We start from the raw sequence: 19,630 nt of genomic DNA, 5'->3' as shown, positions 1-19,630 counted from the left end.
GTAGTTGCCAGCGAGAGTGTCACTAATGGAATAGAACAAGGATAATTATTAAAAGGGAGTTATTGGGAACGAGCTGCCAATGAACTGCCAGGGTTATGAGATTGAGACAGTGGCCTGTATGGCATTTACTGTCTGAGGCTCAAGAACAGAATTTGTTGGATCCGAATGTGCTGGCATGAAATTGGGTCTCATGAACGTTTATGGATCTTTTTTTTTTCTCTGCTCATTTGTCAGCTGATGTGATGGTGTCTGGGTTTCTGTAGGTGAATTATACCCTGTGCCCTTTTCACTCTCAACACCCCCATATATAAAGCAAATAATGGTATAGAATGTGTCCAAATAAATACTGATCCTAAATCTAGTGTGGGTGTGATTTTTCTCAAGAGGGCAGGTGGTGGCTTTGTTAAGCTGAAAGAAATATTATGTTGTCATAACTCTCTCCTGGAGTTCCTTTTTAATAATTGATTTTTGTTTTTTCAACAAGTCATGTTTTATTAAATAAACAGCAGCTTTCAAGACAAAAGTGAGACACATGTTTTTTTAATTAAAATGATTAAAAACTACATTATCCGCAAACTTTACAAGCACTCAATATGGAAGCATTAACGATATTATTACATACATAGATGGGATTCTTAAATTAACATATCAGTTTCAGATGTACATGCTTTGAGCATAAAGAGAAATGAAAGGAGCAAAGATGAATTAACATTTTGGTATATGAAAAGAAAAAGGGGCTTGTAAAAAAAAAATAAAAATAACATTGTTCTCTTTAATCCAATATACAATAAAATAGAACTCACTTGTACATTTTTGGCTTCCTAGTTTTGCATAAAAAATGATATCAGCGATCAAAAGACATCCTTTCCTATCATCCTAACAGTATTACAGGCAGTTGTGAAGATCTTTGGTTTTTGTTTAAGGAACCACACAAATAAAAGTACACATGTGGTTTCTCTAGCTGCATGATTTTTGCCCAAAATACTGTATAAAAGCTCCAGAGGAGAGAGCATGGAAATATCCTCTAAATCAAAGGGAGATAGGAATGAGACATTGCTACTGATTTAAAAAAAAAAAGAGGAACAAGGCAGAGGGTCTTTATGTGAGATCTACAAAACACCTTGCATATCATATTTTTACCTGAGCTGCAAATGCAAGCCTTTTTGGATCACTATTCACTTTTGAAATTAAATCTCACTTTTGTAGCAACTAAATCCCTTCCAGAGTCATGGATGCTTTCCTCTTTTTCTAGTAGATATTAGACACCTGATACCTGCTGTAAATGTCTTTACACCGTTCCTACTCAGATCTGTGCAGGCGTATGAATTATTGGCAGAGCCATGAGCCCCTGGCACCGATGATCAGTAAATTAGACCAAAAAAAAACAGAATCTGGGCCATAAAGGCTTCAAAGCACTCACTGATTATACAGAACAAAGGGACCTGTGCACAACAAGGGAAGGTTTTTTACTTTTTTGCATAACTGCCCTTGGTGTTGGTAAGAAGATACCACTTTACTCTGACCCCACCTTCTATCCCTTTATCCTCACACTCTTCCTCCCCCAGGGATATAGGGCTCACATGTGTAACTGCTGGGGAAAAGCCCTCTGGACAGGGGGAATGTGCACACACACCTGTGTGTGTGTGTGTGTGTGTGTGTGTGTGTGTGTGTGTGTGTGTGTGTGTGTGTGTGTGTGTGTCATGACATCATTAATTACTTGACAAATTATTTGTTTAAAAGGACCCTAAGTGTGTGTAGCAAATACATGTGAAGGAATAATTAATATTTAGTTTCAGATATTTGTAAATACATAACCAAACAAAAAAAGAGAAATGAAAATTCAAACATAGTGCAAAAATTAAGCGAATGGCTTATTTAGCGCAGGAAGGCAATTTGGAAATTGTTTAGAGGATTATGGCTCTAGATACACCATCTCACTAACAGAATCTGTCGGGCGTGGTTCATAAGGAATAAAGGTTTTTAGTGCATCAAAGCTTCATTGGAAGACAAAATAATTACATTAAAGGTTTGGTTTTTTTTATAATTTAGTAGCAATATATTACACAAATTCCAAATTTATACTTAACAACAAAATAAGGCATATATACTGTATATATATATATATATATAAAAAAGGAAAGGAAGAGAGAAATGCTTAAGGATTTTGTGTATATGCGTACATTTCCTCACAATTTGGCTCAAATAAATATTGAAAGTAAACCGTGTCATCCAGTTAAAAAATACTAGAATAGGAGGGGTCTTTTTCTTCCATAAAAGGGCTTGGATAAGAAATGTAAAGAAAATGTAAAGAGTAGGCGCCAACAGGATTGAAATATTCCTGCAGAAAAAAAGAAACCAATAAACACCCCTCTGCATTAGTCTATTACATTCCTCAAAATATCAGCCATTGTCCTGCAGATAGCAGAAGATAGGGATAGCAGAAGAGAATTCATTTGTTAAACATGTGAGTTCTGACAGAAAAAAAATGCTTTTCTTTTTAAGATGCAGGGATTGCGTTGAAAACATCCAACGCGTACCGGAATACCAAAGGCTGTGTCCATTTGAATAATAAATTAGGCAATAAGGTACTGCATAAGTATATGTAACAGCCCTGGATCCAACTGAAGATGTTTTCATAACTGACACAATATTTTCGCTATATTAAATTTTTACAGAAATTTAAAGCTTTAAAGGGCCGATTGCTACAGCAGTGCAGCCATGCCTGGAAGGATGTCGAAGTCACTCGGGGAGCAAACAGCCAGTCCAACTGCTGGTCTTCACCGACCAAATGAGTTGGATCAGTCTGAACAGTCTGTTTGATGATTGTCTTTCTGGGTTTTTTTTTCAGTTCATCAGCTGTACTGATTGATACCTCCATTGTCTTTTGTTCTTTTGTCTTTTCGTGAGTATCTGGCAAATGATCTTAAAACATTACTGTGGCTTCCCTGGTTTTACCCTCACGTCTATTTACAGCTTCAGCTGAACACCTCAACTTCTATGGCTTTTATAGTCCTTTTTAAGAGTATATGATTTAGCACAGTGCAGGAGTTTACTCAAAATGTACTACTAAATACACGTAAGTCTTGAGAGAGATGGTAAAACAGAGAAAGCCTTTAAAGCGAGTGCTGGAGAAATTAAAGACAAACATGCAGCATTTCTCTTTTTTTTTTTTTTTGCTTTCAGTGTTCATCTTTTTTTTGTTCATCATCCTCTTTTACTTTGCCTCCCTCACTTCTCCTGCAGCTTCTGATTGTCTAGCTGTCTGTCAGTCAGTAAGGCCTCCAGACGGACTCATCCAAACGGCCTGAGGCGCTCATGGCAGTGGGGGAGTTGCTGTGGCTGCCGTCGGCCTCCACGCCCTCGCTCTGGTTGTTCAGACCCGGGTTCATCAGGCTGTTGGTCCCTCCGGTGCCCGTGGCCCCCGAGCAGGACAGCAGGCGGGTGGGGGAGCGCTCACCCCCGGTGTTCCCCGGTGCCACCATGGAGAACTGGTATCCAGAGCCTGTGCCATAATACAGGTAGGAGTTGGACTGGAAGTTCTGGCTTTGGTTGTTTGAGTAAGGTGGTGGCAAGTAGGTGTGGTATCTAGAAGAGGCTGACATGCTGAGGCCGCTGATGCCAGTGCTGGAGGTGTTGGTGGAGTAGGGGAAGGCCCCAGGGTAGTGCATGCGGGGGTCTGAGAAGCGAGGGTCAGTCAGTGGCGACAGAGACGGGAAGGTGGTCCTCTGGTTGAAGAGATCTTGGGTCCCTGTTGGCAGAAAAAAAAAGATGGAAAGAGTCAACAAACATTCGGCACGAATGAAAACTGCTGTTGATTTATAAAACAAGGGGCTCGGAGATTTTCTCGTTTTCTATTATTATAAAAAATGACCCCCATCTCCAGAACTCTCTCCAAACCACCAAATTCTGAGCTCAGATTTCTTGCGATACTGTATGTCTATCCATGGAAGTAATGAACTGAGAATTTTTTTTTGCTTAATATCATCAAGCACTGACAGCACATCTTCCCACAGCACCATGTGCAAGACTGAATTTATGAAAAGGCCCCCTTGCCACCGCCCTCCTACCACTCCTTCAAAAGGAGAGCAACATACTGTATTCTGTCTTTCTCAGAGCAATGAAAAGAGGCATTGTCAGTGCTGAGGGGTGCTTTGTATAAACACCGACGGCTTGTTGCGCTGTTGTGCTACTCATAAATCATAGTTAGAGGCAGACGGTCACAATCGGAGTCAGACAGAGAGACAGAGAAGGAAAAAGTAAAGGAAAGAGGGAAGGAAGAGAAAAAAGAGAATGCTTTCCATGTGAATATCCTCTAAGTTAAAATGTATCACAGTCTAGGACCTGTCAGAGTTAACTGCTAAGTGTAATCTAACAGGTAACAGAGCACTGTGAACCTAGCCGTTAGGACTTCAATGTCACTGCACACTTTATAATTTACTCAGATGACAAAAGGGGAAAAGCAATTTTGCTTGAGGGTTTGACTTGGCAGTTTGCTTCTCTGAGATTAGGGGCCACTACTGTCACCATCTTTTGGTTCCTTGACTCAAAAACCATATTGCCCCGTCTAACTCAGGAGTATTATTGGCTGATCTTACATCCTGAGCTTCGGATATGAACCCATTCACAGTTCTGCAGTCAGGTAGAACTTCTGAACGCTGCCTGCTGCCATCTAACTGTAGTATTTGGTTTTGGACCTTGGTGCAGGAACAAATATGTTCCATAGTTCTGCTGTAGTATGTACAGTAAGTTACTGTAGAAGGTGTTGTATCAGTTTTATGCAATGTTTAGTAAACCTCCTGCCGATTTCTCAGGTCAGCGGGTAGTTTTTCACGAAAAAGCAACTGTCACTATCACACAACAGCATCATACAGTATCTGTTGTGGTTCACAAACACTGCATTATAATTCTCATTTAGAGGCGTGAATTATGTCTTGCCTGACAAGTTAGGCATGTTGTGTCCTTGTGCTCATGACACTAGTATAATTTTGAGGAAAGTAAGGTAAGGCTGAAATACTGTACACCGTAAACGCCCTTAACCTGGTTGTACGCGACAATGACGAGGCAGAGTTCCTCATACCTGATGTCAACATACACATGCTCCTTCCACACCTGCTTGTGTACACACACACACACAGACACCCACACACACACACTTCCGTGGTTATTTGTTTGTCCGAATGTGGCTTTTATGGGCCCAATGTGCCCACATGACTGCAAGTGTAAAATGTGGATTGGATGGCAGAGAAAAGAGAGCTTGTATTCGTGAAATAGCAAGAGGTTGCACGCCATAGCCCTGAGGGGGGAGAATGCCAAAGTTGCGTGCCACAGTCTTGTTGAAATGTCTTTTCCCTATGTCTGGAGAACTGGGTCCATTTTCAGCTTCAAAAAAATCTGTTCCTTTGCTATTTCCATGGCCCCTTCTATACTTTTTTTTTTTTCAACAACACACTTCTGCAGTTGAATTTCCTCTTATTTTTGGGATGAGGGAGTTTGGTGGCGGTGGGGGGGCTGTTTCTTTTTCCAGAGTCTACCAGGCATCGGAGTCAAGCTCCATATCTGATTTCACGCGAGGAAAATCCGAGCCTTCAGCTGCTGTTGATTCGGGTGAAGTGGAGTCGGCCCACTAATTCCTACCGGACTCCCAAAAAGTCTCTCTCTCTCTCTCTCTCTCTCTCTCTATCTCTCTCTCTCTCTCTCTCTCTCTCTCTCTATCTATCTCTCTCTATCTCTCTCTATCTCTATCTCTCTCTATCTCTCTCTCTCTCTGTCCCTTTATCTCTCTCCTCTCTGAGCTAAATTTAGGCTTCAGGGTGAAGCTGGGGAGGGGATGTGTGGCATGGGGGGGGACTTGATGGCTCTTGCTGCTGCGGCCCACCCCGCACATGATCTCCATTTAATTGGAGTCGGTGGAAACGTGTTAGCTAAACTGCGGTGGGGATTGACTCCTGTGTTCTGTCAAGGGAAACTAGTCTGGACACTTATCACAACACCTTAATGGGCTTGTGCAGTATCAAGCACTTGGCTCTGAGCCAGGACGAGCCTGCTACCACCTTAAACTCTCTACAGCACAGTAGCTCCCTCTAGGGGGGAGGGCTGAACAAACTGTTTTGTAATTGAGAAGCAAAGTTGTGCAGTCTGCTTTTTCTCTTTCTTAACCATGTTGCATACCTACTGCATCCCCACCCTCCCCCACCCTGTTAGTAAGTACAGGCTTCACTGTTGTGGCTGTGGTAACAGTGGTGTATCTTTGGCAGAGAGGGTCTTCCTAACTGAGCCTGGTAGAAGTTGCCTGTAACCTCTGCGGCCCAAAACCACACATGATCTCCATTAGGCTCATCTGAAACGTGTTGACTAAATTGCAGGGACAGGAGAGGGGATGGACCCCAGAGGGCTTGCTGGCACAGTCTGCTGTCTGTGATGTTCCCAGTCTACGAAGCTGGGAATCAGGGTTTTTTTATAGAGAACATAGTGTTCCAGGGCTCTCTTTCCTCCTCTAGCTCTCCAGCATAGCGCCACGCACTTATTTAATTCTGCAACACCAAGGGTGGAGTCGTCCTCCTCCGTTCTGCTTAGCTCAAGAAGTCCACTAGTCCACAGTCAAGCGTGTAACCCAGATATGACCGGAGGTTTGCCTCATTTGCGTATGGGAGAAACTGATTTTGGTTGTTAACATAAGGCGCAAGTTTGAGGTGGTCATGTCTGTGTGTGTAATTGTGCGCGAAGATATGTGTGTGTATGCGTGTGTGTCCGCATGTGGCGGAGCTGGCGATGGGGAGATGCAAATACAGGTGATCACCTGTGAAATGTTTACTCAGGCTTGATGCAAACTGTGACGGCCAGTGCCCAGGGAATGGTGTCTCAGGCAAATAAGTGGAGGGGAGGAAACGAGAGAGAGAGAGAGAGAGAACCCCAGACTGGTCCAGCTACACCCACCCACTGCGCTGTGCAGTTTGATTGATTTCCTCATATGATCCGGGAAAGAAACACTGCAGCTCCTTTCAGAGGTAGAGAGCTTTTTGATTTTGACTGGTTTGGGTGGTTTGAAAAAGTGGATGCCATGAGGATGAGCAATCATTGTTGATAACAAAGTGACGAAGACAACGCAACATAATGCCAGGGCAGAGCTGCCGAGCAGGCCAAAGAATAGGAGACACAAATGAACACAAATGATCTCCAGGTGTTTTTTTAGGCACCAAGACTTTGGGGCTGGAGCATCATGTTGAATGCAAATGATAATCACCTCTGTACTGTGGCACCATGGTCAACAGCCCCAAAGCCTCATTCATGTTAGGCACTTTATCATGTGAGCACAGAGGACTTTGCATGTTGCCAACTTGTGACACACAATACAAGCAAGGGTAAAGGACGTTTGTGATTGCAAAAAAAACCTGTGATTTTCCTAATGCATCAACAAACAAGGTGACATGATTAAATTTTTTGTTTAAGTAAATCCTTTTCTGTGAAAGATATGATACGTCCCTGCAAAGCCACTGATGTGTAATGTGTTTTGCTGACCCTCGACTATGTATACTGTTATTGTAAGGATGAAATATATTTGAATACAAGTAGCATCATCATTTATACTTTCTTACATACTCTTTACTATCTGGATGTCCTGGCATTTCAAGTTTAGGCTGTAGTGCCTCAAACATATGCTTTTACTAACCATCGCTGTCGATCACATTTTTTACACCATCGTGCACTGAATCTCTGGCTAGAAAATGCCACGTACAAGCAGTAACACATGTAAATATGTAATTTCCCGGTCTCGATACTCCGCTTCAGGCGTTGTCTTCTTTCTACTAAACTGTAGAAAAGACAGCAAGATCACGTAGTCAGATCTTAAAGACTTTTTATTCTTTTCTTTAGTGTGTCCAGGGCTCGAGAGTGCGACCAATTTGGTCGCAAATGCAACCGAAATTTGTAAGGGTGCGACTAAGATTTTTCCTAGGTCGCACCGGTGCACCTAACGTCCTCGCATCCGCTGCCTCTCCACTAACGAAGCGATGTCGTTTATATCGATATGGTTTAATGTTGCGTTACATGACCCATTCCTTCTGGAAAGCCGTGCCTGTGTTTGGATCTCTCCTCCGCGCAGTCCCGCCCCCATTCACTCACACACCGGCCGGCTCACCTGCAACATGGAGAGACACAGCGCCGCTGGTCCAAACTCCCGACATTTGTCTACAGTTTTAATTGTTATTAACACAGCTGTATATTGTTAAGTATGAGAGGGAAACCTGTATTGGTACCAGTGTTTCCGCTGGTAACTCTCTGTTACTGCGGCCGCCACGGTGAAAAACACATTAGAAGTTATTAAATGCAACTAACTTCAGTTGGTTGAGTAATAGCGTGTAAGACGGAGCCTGCTGGATCATACTTAATAAAAATGCAGCGCAGTGACGATACAGACATTTCATAGCCTACACAAGACGGGTGTAACGCCGATAATGAGTCAGCCGTCACTCTCTGAGTAGCGTATGCTTCAGTCCATCGCACTCCCTCGGTCTTTCGGTCGTTCTTTTTTTTTTCTAAAGATTTCGGCCTTTATTTTGATAGGAAAGCTGAAGACATGAAAGGGGAGAGAGAGGGGGGGGATGACATGTAGGAAAGGGCCGCAGGTCGGAGTCAAAAATATATATATATATATATATATATATATATATATATATATATTTTTTTTTTTTTTATATAGGCTATCCTAGGCTATTTATGCTTTCATTTGCAGCTGTATATTTTCACACTGGTAAAGGAAACCCTTTGCATCTGTTTTAATAAAAGAGCTTGTGAAAAGTGGCTTTGACTTAAAACTGAACATTTAGCCCACTTTGTAAAAAATACAGAGCTATATATCGTGTATCGCCATTCAGCGTTACGGCGATGCGAGGGAAAATTTGGGTGCACCTAAATTTTGTGCTGGTGCACCTTAATAAAAAAAGTTAGGCGCACCAGTGCAACCAAGGCAAAAAGTTAGTGTGGAGCCCTGGTGTCTGAATGTGTCCTCAGTACAGTGTGAGTGGATGATTCAGCATGTCTGGTGTGGTGTGGCAGTTTCTCGGTAGGGGATAGATAGGAGACTGAGGGGTCTGTTAGACCGTAGCAAAGACCCAAATCCTCAAGAAACAAATGAAAGAAAGTGGGAGGGAGAGGAAGAAGAAGGCAGGCAGGTTGGTGGCGTTCTAGGAATGTTCTGGGTGTAGTGCTGGCCCTACAGGCAAAACAGACTCCAAAATTGTCACAACGACTGGCACGCCCTGTTATGTTCGCTTTTCCTCTTCAGTATTGTTAGTTTTAATTTGAAAGGCTGTCGCAATGTCTAATTAAAGTAAATTAGTTTGGAAGTCTTCAGTTTGTTCTGAAATGTTCTTAAATATGTACTATTTGAAAGGTGTGAACACTTTGGCAGTCCATTATCTCCTCTATATTTTTTGCGCCTATTTGCCCACACTTTGTAATTAAGGCCATTGACTACTAGTGACCTCACCCCTCATTCTGCTTGTTGATTGCGGCGCACATGATGATTATGTCTTAGCAACTAACAAATACCTTTCACAACAGTTTTCTCATTAACACCCAAAAGCACAGATATGCACATTTACACACTTTTTTGAGGTCAAACTGGAAAAGCCGAGCTTTATGTGAGGAAAAGTTAAAAGAAAGAGTAGCCAAAAGCATAGTTATACAGACATCTATGGCATAGTAAAAACAGTTAGGAAGCAGGGCATTGCAATGTCTCACCTGGCCATGGTCTCAGGTCCTCCTCCACCTTGCATGTCTTCAGAGTGGGGGTGTCCATCTGCTCCTGCCACAGGGCTGGTGTAACACACAATAAGAACAATAGGTGAGAACTAGGATCTGCTTATCAGAAATAAGTCAGTGAAGGAATTCTGTTTGTGCAGGGATGCTAAAATTTAGTATTTTGTGGAACACAGATACATGTGTGGGTTGTATTCGTGTACAGGGTGAGGAAGTCACTGCCTGCGCCATAGAAATCTAAAGCATGATCCAGAAAACCTCTTCATGACAGACTTGTTAAAACTGTCTTGACATCTGGCGGTTTGGAGACGTGTCTTCCTGTCACAGGTTCACCTCTGCTGACTGAGCAGGGAAGATTGGGAAGAGGAGGGGTGGTTTTCTCACCAGAGTGAGACCAGTCTTGGAAAAACATGCTTGATGGGTGCATGGGAGATATTTTTGGGTCTTTCAGGCGAGACACTGGATGGACAGCGGAGACCTGTGAAGTGCAGGACACTCGCTAGCCTGTCCAGCCAAGCTGTCAGGATGCACGGGAAAGGATCGAGGACCTACTGGCCCAACGCGTGGGACCCTGCTTCACACTCAACGGCCACACCGCACCAGGGCTGACACAAGCTGGGGCTGTTTGCTCTAAGTCTGAGACGGGGCCGATGTTACAAGACAACTAGCACGGAGCTCTGTGGACATGGGCAGTCTCAGCACATTGGTTGTGCAGAGGTGTAGTCTACAAGCCTCTGAACAGCATATTGTTAAAAATGTAAGACAGAAACATGCATTAAAAAAAAAAAATCTCATGGTGCTCTGCTTAAAATGACAGCAGTCAGCCATGTGGTATCACTATGACTCTGCCCTGCGCTGTTGAGATACCGAAATATAGTAAACTCCTAACCTCCTGTAGTGGCAATTAGGATGGAGAAGGATGCCAGCAGCAGAGGGGGTGGGGGGTTATGGGCTGTTCACCTATAGCCACACTGGGCTCAGCATGTGTAAGATCTGTGCTTCCCCTGGAGCTCCTCCACTTCCTTTGCAAAGGCCCAAATCAGCACTCAGTCACCGAGAGGTCCTGCACTATACCTCACAATGGCAAATTCTTACACATAAATGGCCTTATTCAGAAAGGCTTGCAAGCAGCTGGTGCGATTCGCTCAAGAAAATAAACATTTCCTTCAAATATTTTGATTGGCCAGCAGACAACGTCAATACCAGGGGCACAGATTACCCCTGTTAATAAGAGGACCAACCCCCTGGGCGGAGCTAAGGAGTGGGGAGGGCAGGGGCTGGATTGGGAAGAAGAGGCCACTGCGTCACTAATAAGTAGCTTTGGGGTGGTGCCAGTGTAGTTTTGCGGAGGACACAAATAAACACATGCACTGCTTTTGAAGTGCATGTGTAGATGAAAGGACTGGCTGAAAAGATGATTGAGCCAAAATGGCGTCCATCCTCGTGACTCCGGATCCAGCAACGCCTCTGAGACATGTAATGCGCCTGCCGTAATGAAGCGTGTCATTGAGACACAGTGAATGCCGACCCTTGTTGCTGGCTTCCTGTTTCGCTTAGGCCTTAGGCGTCGCAACGGGGAGAGAATGTGAGAGAGCAAGCAAGAGAGAAATAAAGACGCCAGCGAGGGAAGGAGAGAGAAAGAGAGCGTGTTAGAGAGGGGAGGAACACGGCCTTGGCTCAGCTATGTGGGACATTTGATATGTCTTTTGAGCCCTCACTTATAACGTGAGCAAAAACAAACACATGGGCTGAAAAATCCTACGCTCTCTTTGAGAGCTCGTCGTCCTCCCACCCTTCCCCTCTCCCCAGACTCAATAGAGAGTGTTCATGGCACACATGTAGTTTCTGTAATTGCTGAAATGTAAAACTCAGCCTGACTCTGATGTGAAATTATAACTTATACAAACAGTTGAGTCTGGTAAAAAACAACTTGCTCTCACTTCTCTTTTTTTTCTTTTTTTTTTTTTTTCACCAAGGAGGCGGCTTCAAAAGATTCTTTTTTTTTTTTTTGTTGAAGAACAAAAACATTTTCAGTTTGAATTATTCATCTCAGGGTCACAAAAAGAGAGTAACCACAAGTGAAGCTTTCAGGCACCATAACAAATAAACTCCGTGGCGGCCATTGACATATTATGTAAATAGTGGAGCGCAGAAGTAAAACAGAGTGTCTAAAGGACTGGTCCTGATTCCTGCTCATTTTGGTTGTATTGGCCTCAGAGGGCCAGCTTCCTGCTTGGGTTTGGCAGAAATCAGCATGAAACCCAACTAGTGTGACGGCTATACTCTAAAGTCCACACCACAGCTACCTGACGGCGCTAATTTCCTGTCTCGCTTGTAATTGGCTGATCATGTCTTTCTGGATGTGTGAATTAGTGAGAGCCTCTCGGGCCGCGGCAGTAGCAGAGTGCCGCCTCGAACCTGGGGGGGCCGACCAGCTTGTTTATGTGGTGTAAACAGTGTGGTCACTGTGGACGAGGCAGGAGGGGCACGGCTGCATCGGGCTGGTCCTCCATCAAACAGGACTTTCTCAAGTGAAGTCCAGTTCCAGAGGCCACAGCCTGAACATACTGAACAAGAGGGCCAAAGCACAGCTGCAGCAGATGTGTGCCAGTTGTGGAGGAGGAAGCCAGAGGTACCAACATTTGTGGAAGTGTCATTAATAGAAAGTAACTAGAACTTGCAGGATAAATGCCAAAGAGTACATTCCAAAAATTAAATCTGTAATATGTTATTTCTGCAGGATTCTACTGACCTTTTCAATAACATCACCACATGGGTCACACGTCAGACACACAGACACACACACACACACACACACACACACACACACACACACACACACACACACACACACACACACACACACACACAAACATACACACTTTTGGGCCCTCATCAAAGCGAGCACTTGACTTGATGGCGGAACGTTATGCTAGTATCAGATATTCATCTTCAGAGAGGAACACACAGGTGTTGGAACAAATAACATGTTAAATGATACCACCTCAAAAGTGCCAGGACTTTCTTTTGGATGATTAAATTGCTGCTGTATTTCTTTTTTTCCCCCTCTTTCACTGTTAAAACACATTTAAGTTAAAAGAGCCGCTTTCGTCTCGGCTGTCTGTTAGAGGTTGTGCCAGGGGCTTGTTGAGTTTTGTCTGCATTTTAAATGGAACAAGGTAAAACTGGAATCTGTTTTCTACTTTGAGGAAAATCTAATTTTCTGTCATCAGTTTGCTTGTCTTAAGAGTGGAACGAACTGTGTATATATTATAAATGCAGTGTCACATTGACATGTTAAAGGATTAACTACATTCTGTATCAGAGGTAGAAAAAAAAAAAAAAACTGCCACCCACAGACACATAGTATACACATGTACCTCACTTGAGGTTTTGCAAACCAGATTAACAATTTAGTACTTGATTGTCTAAGTGTCAGATTTGCTTGAATGCACTAGTTGAACTACGCATTTTCAACCACACACACTCCCTCCGCCCTTGCTGAGAATCATTCCACATGTCTAGCAGGCTTACCTGTGGCAACAGAAGAACGAAAACAAGCAGCGAATGCAGCGTCTGCCAGCGTGCAGGAATCCTGTCACTGCATGCACTGTAATGAGCTCTTAATTACCCAGTCAGCCGTCTGTCTGGGGCACTAGTGAAGAAACTTGCAACACTAGCAAAGTGTGTGTGTGTGTGTGTGTGTGTGTTTTTGTATTTTCAATGTGGCTATGGTGCAATCGTCTGTGTGTGATTTAAGAATCCAGAGTTGCATTGAGCAGATGTCTGGAGACACCTCCTGTTGACAAGAAAACTGAGACAGTATTTCATTGCTCAGACAACAATATGAAGCAAGGAGGCTTTAGAAGGAGATGACACTGTATTTCTTTTTTTTATGTAGCTGTCTTCAAGGGGAAAAACGCAAGGTTCCAGCCCCGGATAATGGAAAACATCTTTTGTAACGGCGAGGCGGGAATCCATGTAATTATAACGTGTTGACGGGCGATCTATCACCCGGCAATTCTCAAACAAACAGGCCCCTGGATTTAAAGTATCTGCAAAATACAACGGTGTCTGGCAGTGCTGCCAAAAGCAGAGACGTGTGTGCTGTTGATATGTAAACACCTCGCTGTCTCTCTGAATGGGATTTATTGCAACAAGTCTATTTTTGTTTGAGCTTCTCTTGTAATACCGTGGTTTTGTTGTCTGTGCATGATTCCTACACATAACGGGAGCGCTCTGTGTGCCGAGACATACGTTTCCAGTCTGCTGCTCAGACGCTCCAACAGATAGATGAGGTGGGAGGGAGAAGGGCCCTTCCCTCTGTTATTTAATTATTTTATTATTTTTTGCCCTGCAGTATGCCGTCATGATGGTAATACCACAGATTAAGGTGTGTGGTTTTTACAGCCCTTCCCCTCGTCTGTCTCACTCACACAGTTCTTATAGACGGCCTCCAGTCACTGGCAGCTGTAATGCGAAGCTCAAGGCCTTTACCGTCTCTGCCGGTTTCAACTGATGTTAATGTGTTGTGTCTGCTCACGGTGTATGTACTGTACATGTGTGTGTTGCAACAGCACTTTGAAGCCTGGCAAGCCTATGACGCTCTAATTCCTGCCCTAATCCCGTGCGAGGCAGACGAGAGCAGAGCAAAGAGCTCCTCTTCGTCTTCTGTCTGGACCAAGTCTGCACACCTCTCCCTGCCGACCGGAGTGCTCCACCCTCCCCCATATTCAAGTCAGCCCTCAGAAACTTAAAGCTCCCAGTATAAGCTTAGCTGCAGGGGGCTTTTTATTGGCAGACAGCCTACAGAGCTCACGCCAAACTCTAACCCATCCGAAAATTATCATCACAGTGGCTGTATTGTGTTAAAGCTCAACAGTGTTTGTTTTCAGCGTAACCGGTCGGTGGTGTTTCTAAAATGGCTGACATGTTTTCTCCTCGGTACAGGCCGTGCGAGGGAACAAAATCAATATCAACAGTAAGTAAGGACATGGGGGAGCAGGGCAAAAGACCCTAGTGTTCTCCGCAGTCAGCTGTTAGATAGGCCCACACTGGTGACTCAGCGCTGGCTAAGCCAAGCACAAGGCCAAACACCGGTGTACGGCTGTGATACACACAGATAGAGTTCCACCCACACACGGCCCAGAGCTCCCATACAAGCAACATGCAGATACAAAGGTAATGAGATTCATTAGCTAGCATGAGAACTAGAGAGTGGGTGGGAGAGGAGGGGTGTGTGTGTGTGTGTGTGTGTGTGTGTGTGTGTGTGTGTGTGTGTGTGTGTGTGTGTGTGTGTGTGTGTGTGTGTGTGTGTGTGTGTGTGTGTGTGTGTGTTTCCATCATCCTGTTAAGAGGTTCTGACATATGACGGAGAGTGAACACTCATCCTCACTCCAACCACGCAGCTGCTGTCCACAGCACACAAACACACACACACATGCATGAAACAACCCCCTCCCCTCCATCGCACCACCTCAGTCTGAGTCTCAGCCCCCCAACCCCCGCACATTCGACCATCCTGAGAGTGACGTGATTGCCAAGGTAGCGGGCGGCTGTTACATTCCTGAGGCTGTAGTCTGCGGTGTGCGGAGGCCAGCTTTGGCACCCAGGCCAAGCTCGGTTGGCAGCACCCGCCATGCCACCTGGCCACAGACTCAAACCTGCACACTGTGGGGCCCGGACCCACCAACGCAGGGCATCCGGGGACAGAACTGACATGAGCTTCCCCTCGGACGGCCAACACATTTAACAGCTCCCAGATCAGTGGAACAGAACTCCAAAGCCCCCCCGTGGAGAACACGCACATGAAGGACCCATGGCTTAGTTTTATGCTTGGTGGACTGCATGTACTGTTTTGATGTGTAACAGATTTGATGATTACTTACCCTCTGGCCAAATAAAACAAAGATATGTTTGTTTTATTGAAGGAGTTATTTACTTCTAAGTAATGGTGATTAATGTGAGCTGACTTTAGTGTGTTATGGGGATGTTGGTAGGTTGTGGTAGTATGTATCAGTGGTCCTCACCTTGTGTGCTTAGGTGGGTTTGTTGGATGGGGCGGGGATTATTGTTCACTGGGCCTATCCGCATAGACCGCTGGTAGCGCTCGATCTCTGACAGCCTGTCCGAGAACTGCATCTTCTGGGTGTCTTCTATCTTCACTCTGTGCCCTGAAACAGCGACATTAGAGGAGGACGGGTAAGAGAGAAATCAAGGACTTGCCAATTTAACACCTACACAACCAGGAAAATGGCACGTTATATTTCCAGAGTTGTACAAAAATAGCAAAAACAATAACAAGAGTCCTGTTGGAAAACCTTTCCTCCTCCCAAATGTCTTAATGAAGCCGGGCAGTTTGACATGTCCTGGCAAAAAAAATAAACTTGCCTGTCTAAACTGTAATCGGTGTAAAATTGACTTGTACTGTGAAGACCATCAATATCCTCCATTGTAATTCACAAACACTCACATGCAATTATATAAATGGGGGAGGGGGGGGACGACACTGTCACTGTCAGACACTGTGTTTTCAGCTTGCAAATACAAAATATTATTAGAATGTTAGCAGACCTTGACATACATTGGCTAGACACTAAGTGTTACCCAAGCTGCACCTGCTGCCGCGTCATCTGCAGATAACGATAGCGTAAGTGGTTGAAAATAATTGCTTGAGGAATGCTGTTTTCCCTGAACCTAAAGTTTAAGAAATAATAAACTATGAATTGTGACATTATGCACTTCTATGAACTGCTGAAGCTAAGTGATCTTTATCTTGCCATCCTGCTTTAGAAAAAACAAGAAAGTGTATATAAGAAAGTGAGTAGATCGGTCTCCCCACCCCATTACCAGCCCTCTCTCTCTCTCTCTCACACACACACACACACACACACAAACACATACAAAAACACAAACTCAGGTCTGACTGACTGACACAGCACTTAGTCAGATGGAAACACCCAGACAAAGCTACCAGACCATATAGTCATCAGTGTTAAACTTAACTGATAAAGAAAGAGACAGAAATAGAGTTTTTGTAGGTGGGTGTGGTGTGTGTGTGCAGGATGTGAAAATGAACTCTGAAAAAGTGAAGCATATCTGCTGCATCTCTTTTTGTCCATGCCCGGAGAACTAACCAACACACTTAACGCCCTTATCACTTTGATGTCCCATTCAGGGAGATGGTAAGAAGAAAAAAAACCTCTGAACATGCCTTTTATGTAGACACACGCGTACGCAGACATGTATAAATACACATGTTCACACAAACAGACACACACACACGCACATGCTCTACATGTGAACACACCTTAAATGTCAGACGTGAGTCCGGATGAGGGCTATGCCTCTAATGGGAGGAAGAGATTTTAATGTAACTATCAATGCACCAAAACTGTGTGTGAACCAGCATGTATACATTCTGTGGTTTTCTCCCTGGCATCTCTACAGAGTAGCCTAATGTGAAGTAATGGCTGGATTTGAATATTTTATCACTATATAAAGGGGGCAAGGCAGACGGACCAATATGGATTTTGCCCGTCCTTTCTCTCCACTGACCCATGGGCAATATATCTTCCCTCGGAGGCTGACCCATGGGTAAAGTTTCCTCTCGTTTACCGCTCTGTCCATTTGTTTGTGCCCACCACCTCCCCTCCATCCTCTCTTTACGAACTATATAGAAATATCTAGCGTCGACAGCCACAACACACATGCATACAGATACACAAAGGCTTTGCGCATTGATGCACAGACACAATGTCTAAACGCAGGCAGCCACTGATACAGAATCCTTTCTGTCTGAAGTCAAAGGGCAGCACAGAATGGTACTTTTTTTTTATTCACACCCACTGATCAACGGATCTGTTGCACTTTATGAGTCAGTGTGTGATAAAGACTCAGTCATGACTAATCTGTCAGACCAGAGACAGCAATTCTGTTGCTGCTCCGCAGCTGTTTGTTTTCCCTAGCATTTGGATGTTGGATGCCAAAAGGAAAGGACGGAGTGTGTGATTCCATCCACTGGCCCACCGGCTCCGTGCCGTTACTCAGGAACATGGCTGGACACACGCAGACACACACTCTGTAATATCTTTTTTATTCACACTCTTATGTGGCCAGTCTGCCTTCTCTTTAAACTGTGATGGAAGGAATGAAGGCTTGCGTTCTCACTCTTTTTCTCTCACTCTCTCTCACACACACACACACACACACACACAGCGCCAGGTCCAGGCTCCATCGCCCACATAAACACTGTGGCTACTGTCTGTTCCAGGCCAGAGCAGGGGCGGCCAGGGGAAGCAGCCCTCCAAATATAGCCCCTATATGTGTCCTTGTGTAGTTATTAAGAGATTTACACCACCTCAAACGGCTGAGGTCAGGGAAATGATACATCCCACCGCTGTCTGGTTGGGGAAAAAAAGTCAGACTGCAGGGGGAAAAAAATATAATTGGTCAGTTTTTCTACGGCCAGTGGTGGTCCAAGATGAATTGGCTGGCTCTTTAGGGATGAAAGTGATCATTCAGCTGTCCACAAACACACGTACACACACTCAAGCCTAGCTTTGGATCCCGTGGCCCATTTCCAGTTGGCAGGGACACACTGCATTTGACGACACAGCTTCCAGTGGGGGGTTTAGTGGGCTGTGAGAGGGTGATTTTTGGGGGGAGTAGAGGCTTCATTACAGGGTTTCTGCGGGGTCTTAAAAGTCTAAAATTTAAAAATCAAAATTTTAGGTCTTAAAAAAGTCTTAAATTTGCTGAAGAATTGTGTTCTAGGTCTTTTTAAACAGGTCTTAATTTTCCTACGTTCACGTAACGCTACCTTATTATGCTTTTTTTTTTTTATTCTGTGGTGTTGTAGTTCTTTCTTTTGTTAGTCAAAATATAATTTCACTGTAGTATGACTACAAATAAGCCCAACGTGTAACTTATATTGCAGCCATTCAGCTTTTGTGTTATCGGATTGTACCAAAGACATAAAACGGATTTTATTCTTCAGGTATGGGGAAGTGCAAAAATGAAAAAAATTTGAATTTAGGGCTTAGTTGATGTTGTGATAAAGGTCTTAAATTTCATTCATAATGGTCTTAAAAAGGTCTTAAAAGTGTTACATTTGACTTGGTGAAAGCTGCAGAAACCCTGCATTACAACGAGGCCTGGAGTTCATTAACCCGGGGGCCCATAGTTGCTGTTAACACCAATAATCAACAAGGAGGTGGCTTTCTTTTTCCCTTCTCTTTTTTTTCTCTTCTTTGCCTTTGTTTCTTGGATACTATAAATATACAGGAGGGCACCACACTCACACACTTCCTCTCATCTTTAAGACACATTTAGATTTTTAACTGTAGCTACTAAAGAATTAAACTTTTGTCTTTTAAACCTTTGTGACTGCCATATCCCCTGACTATCTAAATCATTACAGTCTCTGCAAGATATCACCAAAGACACTCAACCTGTATATTGCAGTTAAACCTTGTGTTAATGCGCTCTCTTTGGCCAGTTGACCCTGCCTGTAGCCACAGTGTGTCTGCTCCGACCGCCAACATTTGACTGCAGGTCTGGGGGCCAGAGGGGTGCCAGCGCTCCACACCAGCCCCATTTCAGAGGGGTTTCTGTGGTCAGATGAATATTTAATGTGTCAGGGTGCACTTAGGAGAGAATGCCCTTGTTTTTCTCTCTATGATATCATAACCACAAGATAGAGCTGGGAGATGGGGGCCAATGCACACACGAGGCCTAAACAGCAGTGCTCAATAAGCACCCAGAGCTGAAATGGATGCTAAAGGTTGTAGATTTACTAGCCTCCTCTCAGAGTAGCGGCCGCATCATCTGAAAGCATTATGGAAGTCTATGAAGAACAAATAAAATGCTTGAT

The 19,630-nt window shown here is 44.1% G+C and overlaps 1 protein-coding gene across 2 annotated transcripts in view; it reads right to left on the bottom strand.

Annotated features, from left to right (window-relative positions):
- Positions 1 to 524: 524 nt before the first annotated feature.
- Positions 525 to 19,630, bottom strand: part of runx3 (RUNX family transcription factor 3) — a 39,522-nt gene continuing 20,416 nt past the window's right edge. Inside the window, exons 5-7 of one of the 2 annotated variants that reach the window (XM_028565708.1) lie at positions 15,786 to 15,929; positions 9,739 to 9,813; positions 525 to 3,748 (exon numbers count right to left, since the gene is read on the bottom strand). In XM_028565708.1, coding sequence (XP_028421509.1) covers positions 3,270 to 3,748; positions 9,739 to 9,813; positions 15,786 to 15,929 — 698 coding nt within the window. In that variant the 3' untranslated portion in view covers positions 525 to 3,269. The remainder of the gene's footprint in view (positions 3,749 to 9,738; positions 9,814 to 15,785; positions 15,930 to 19,630) is intronic. The other variant, XM_028565710.1, reaches the window with a different exon arrangement.

This window comes from Perca flavescens, chromosome 20 (assembly GCF_004354835.1).
Source record: "Perca flavescens isolate YP-PL-M2 chromosome 20, PFLA_1.0, whole genome shotgun sequence".
Classification (NCBI taxonomy): Eukaryota; Metazoa; Chordata; class Actinopteri; order Perciformes; family Percidae; genus Perca; species Perca flavescens.
Note: the sequence above shows the minus strand (reverse complement) of the source record. Positions and strands in the feature narration are given on the sequence as shown.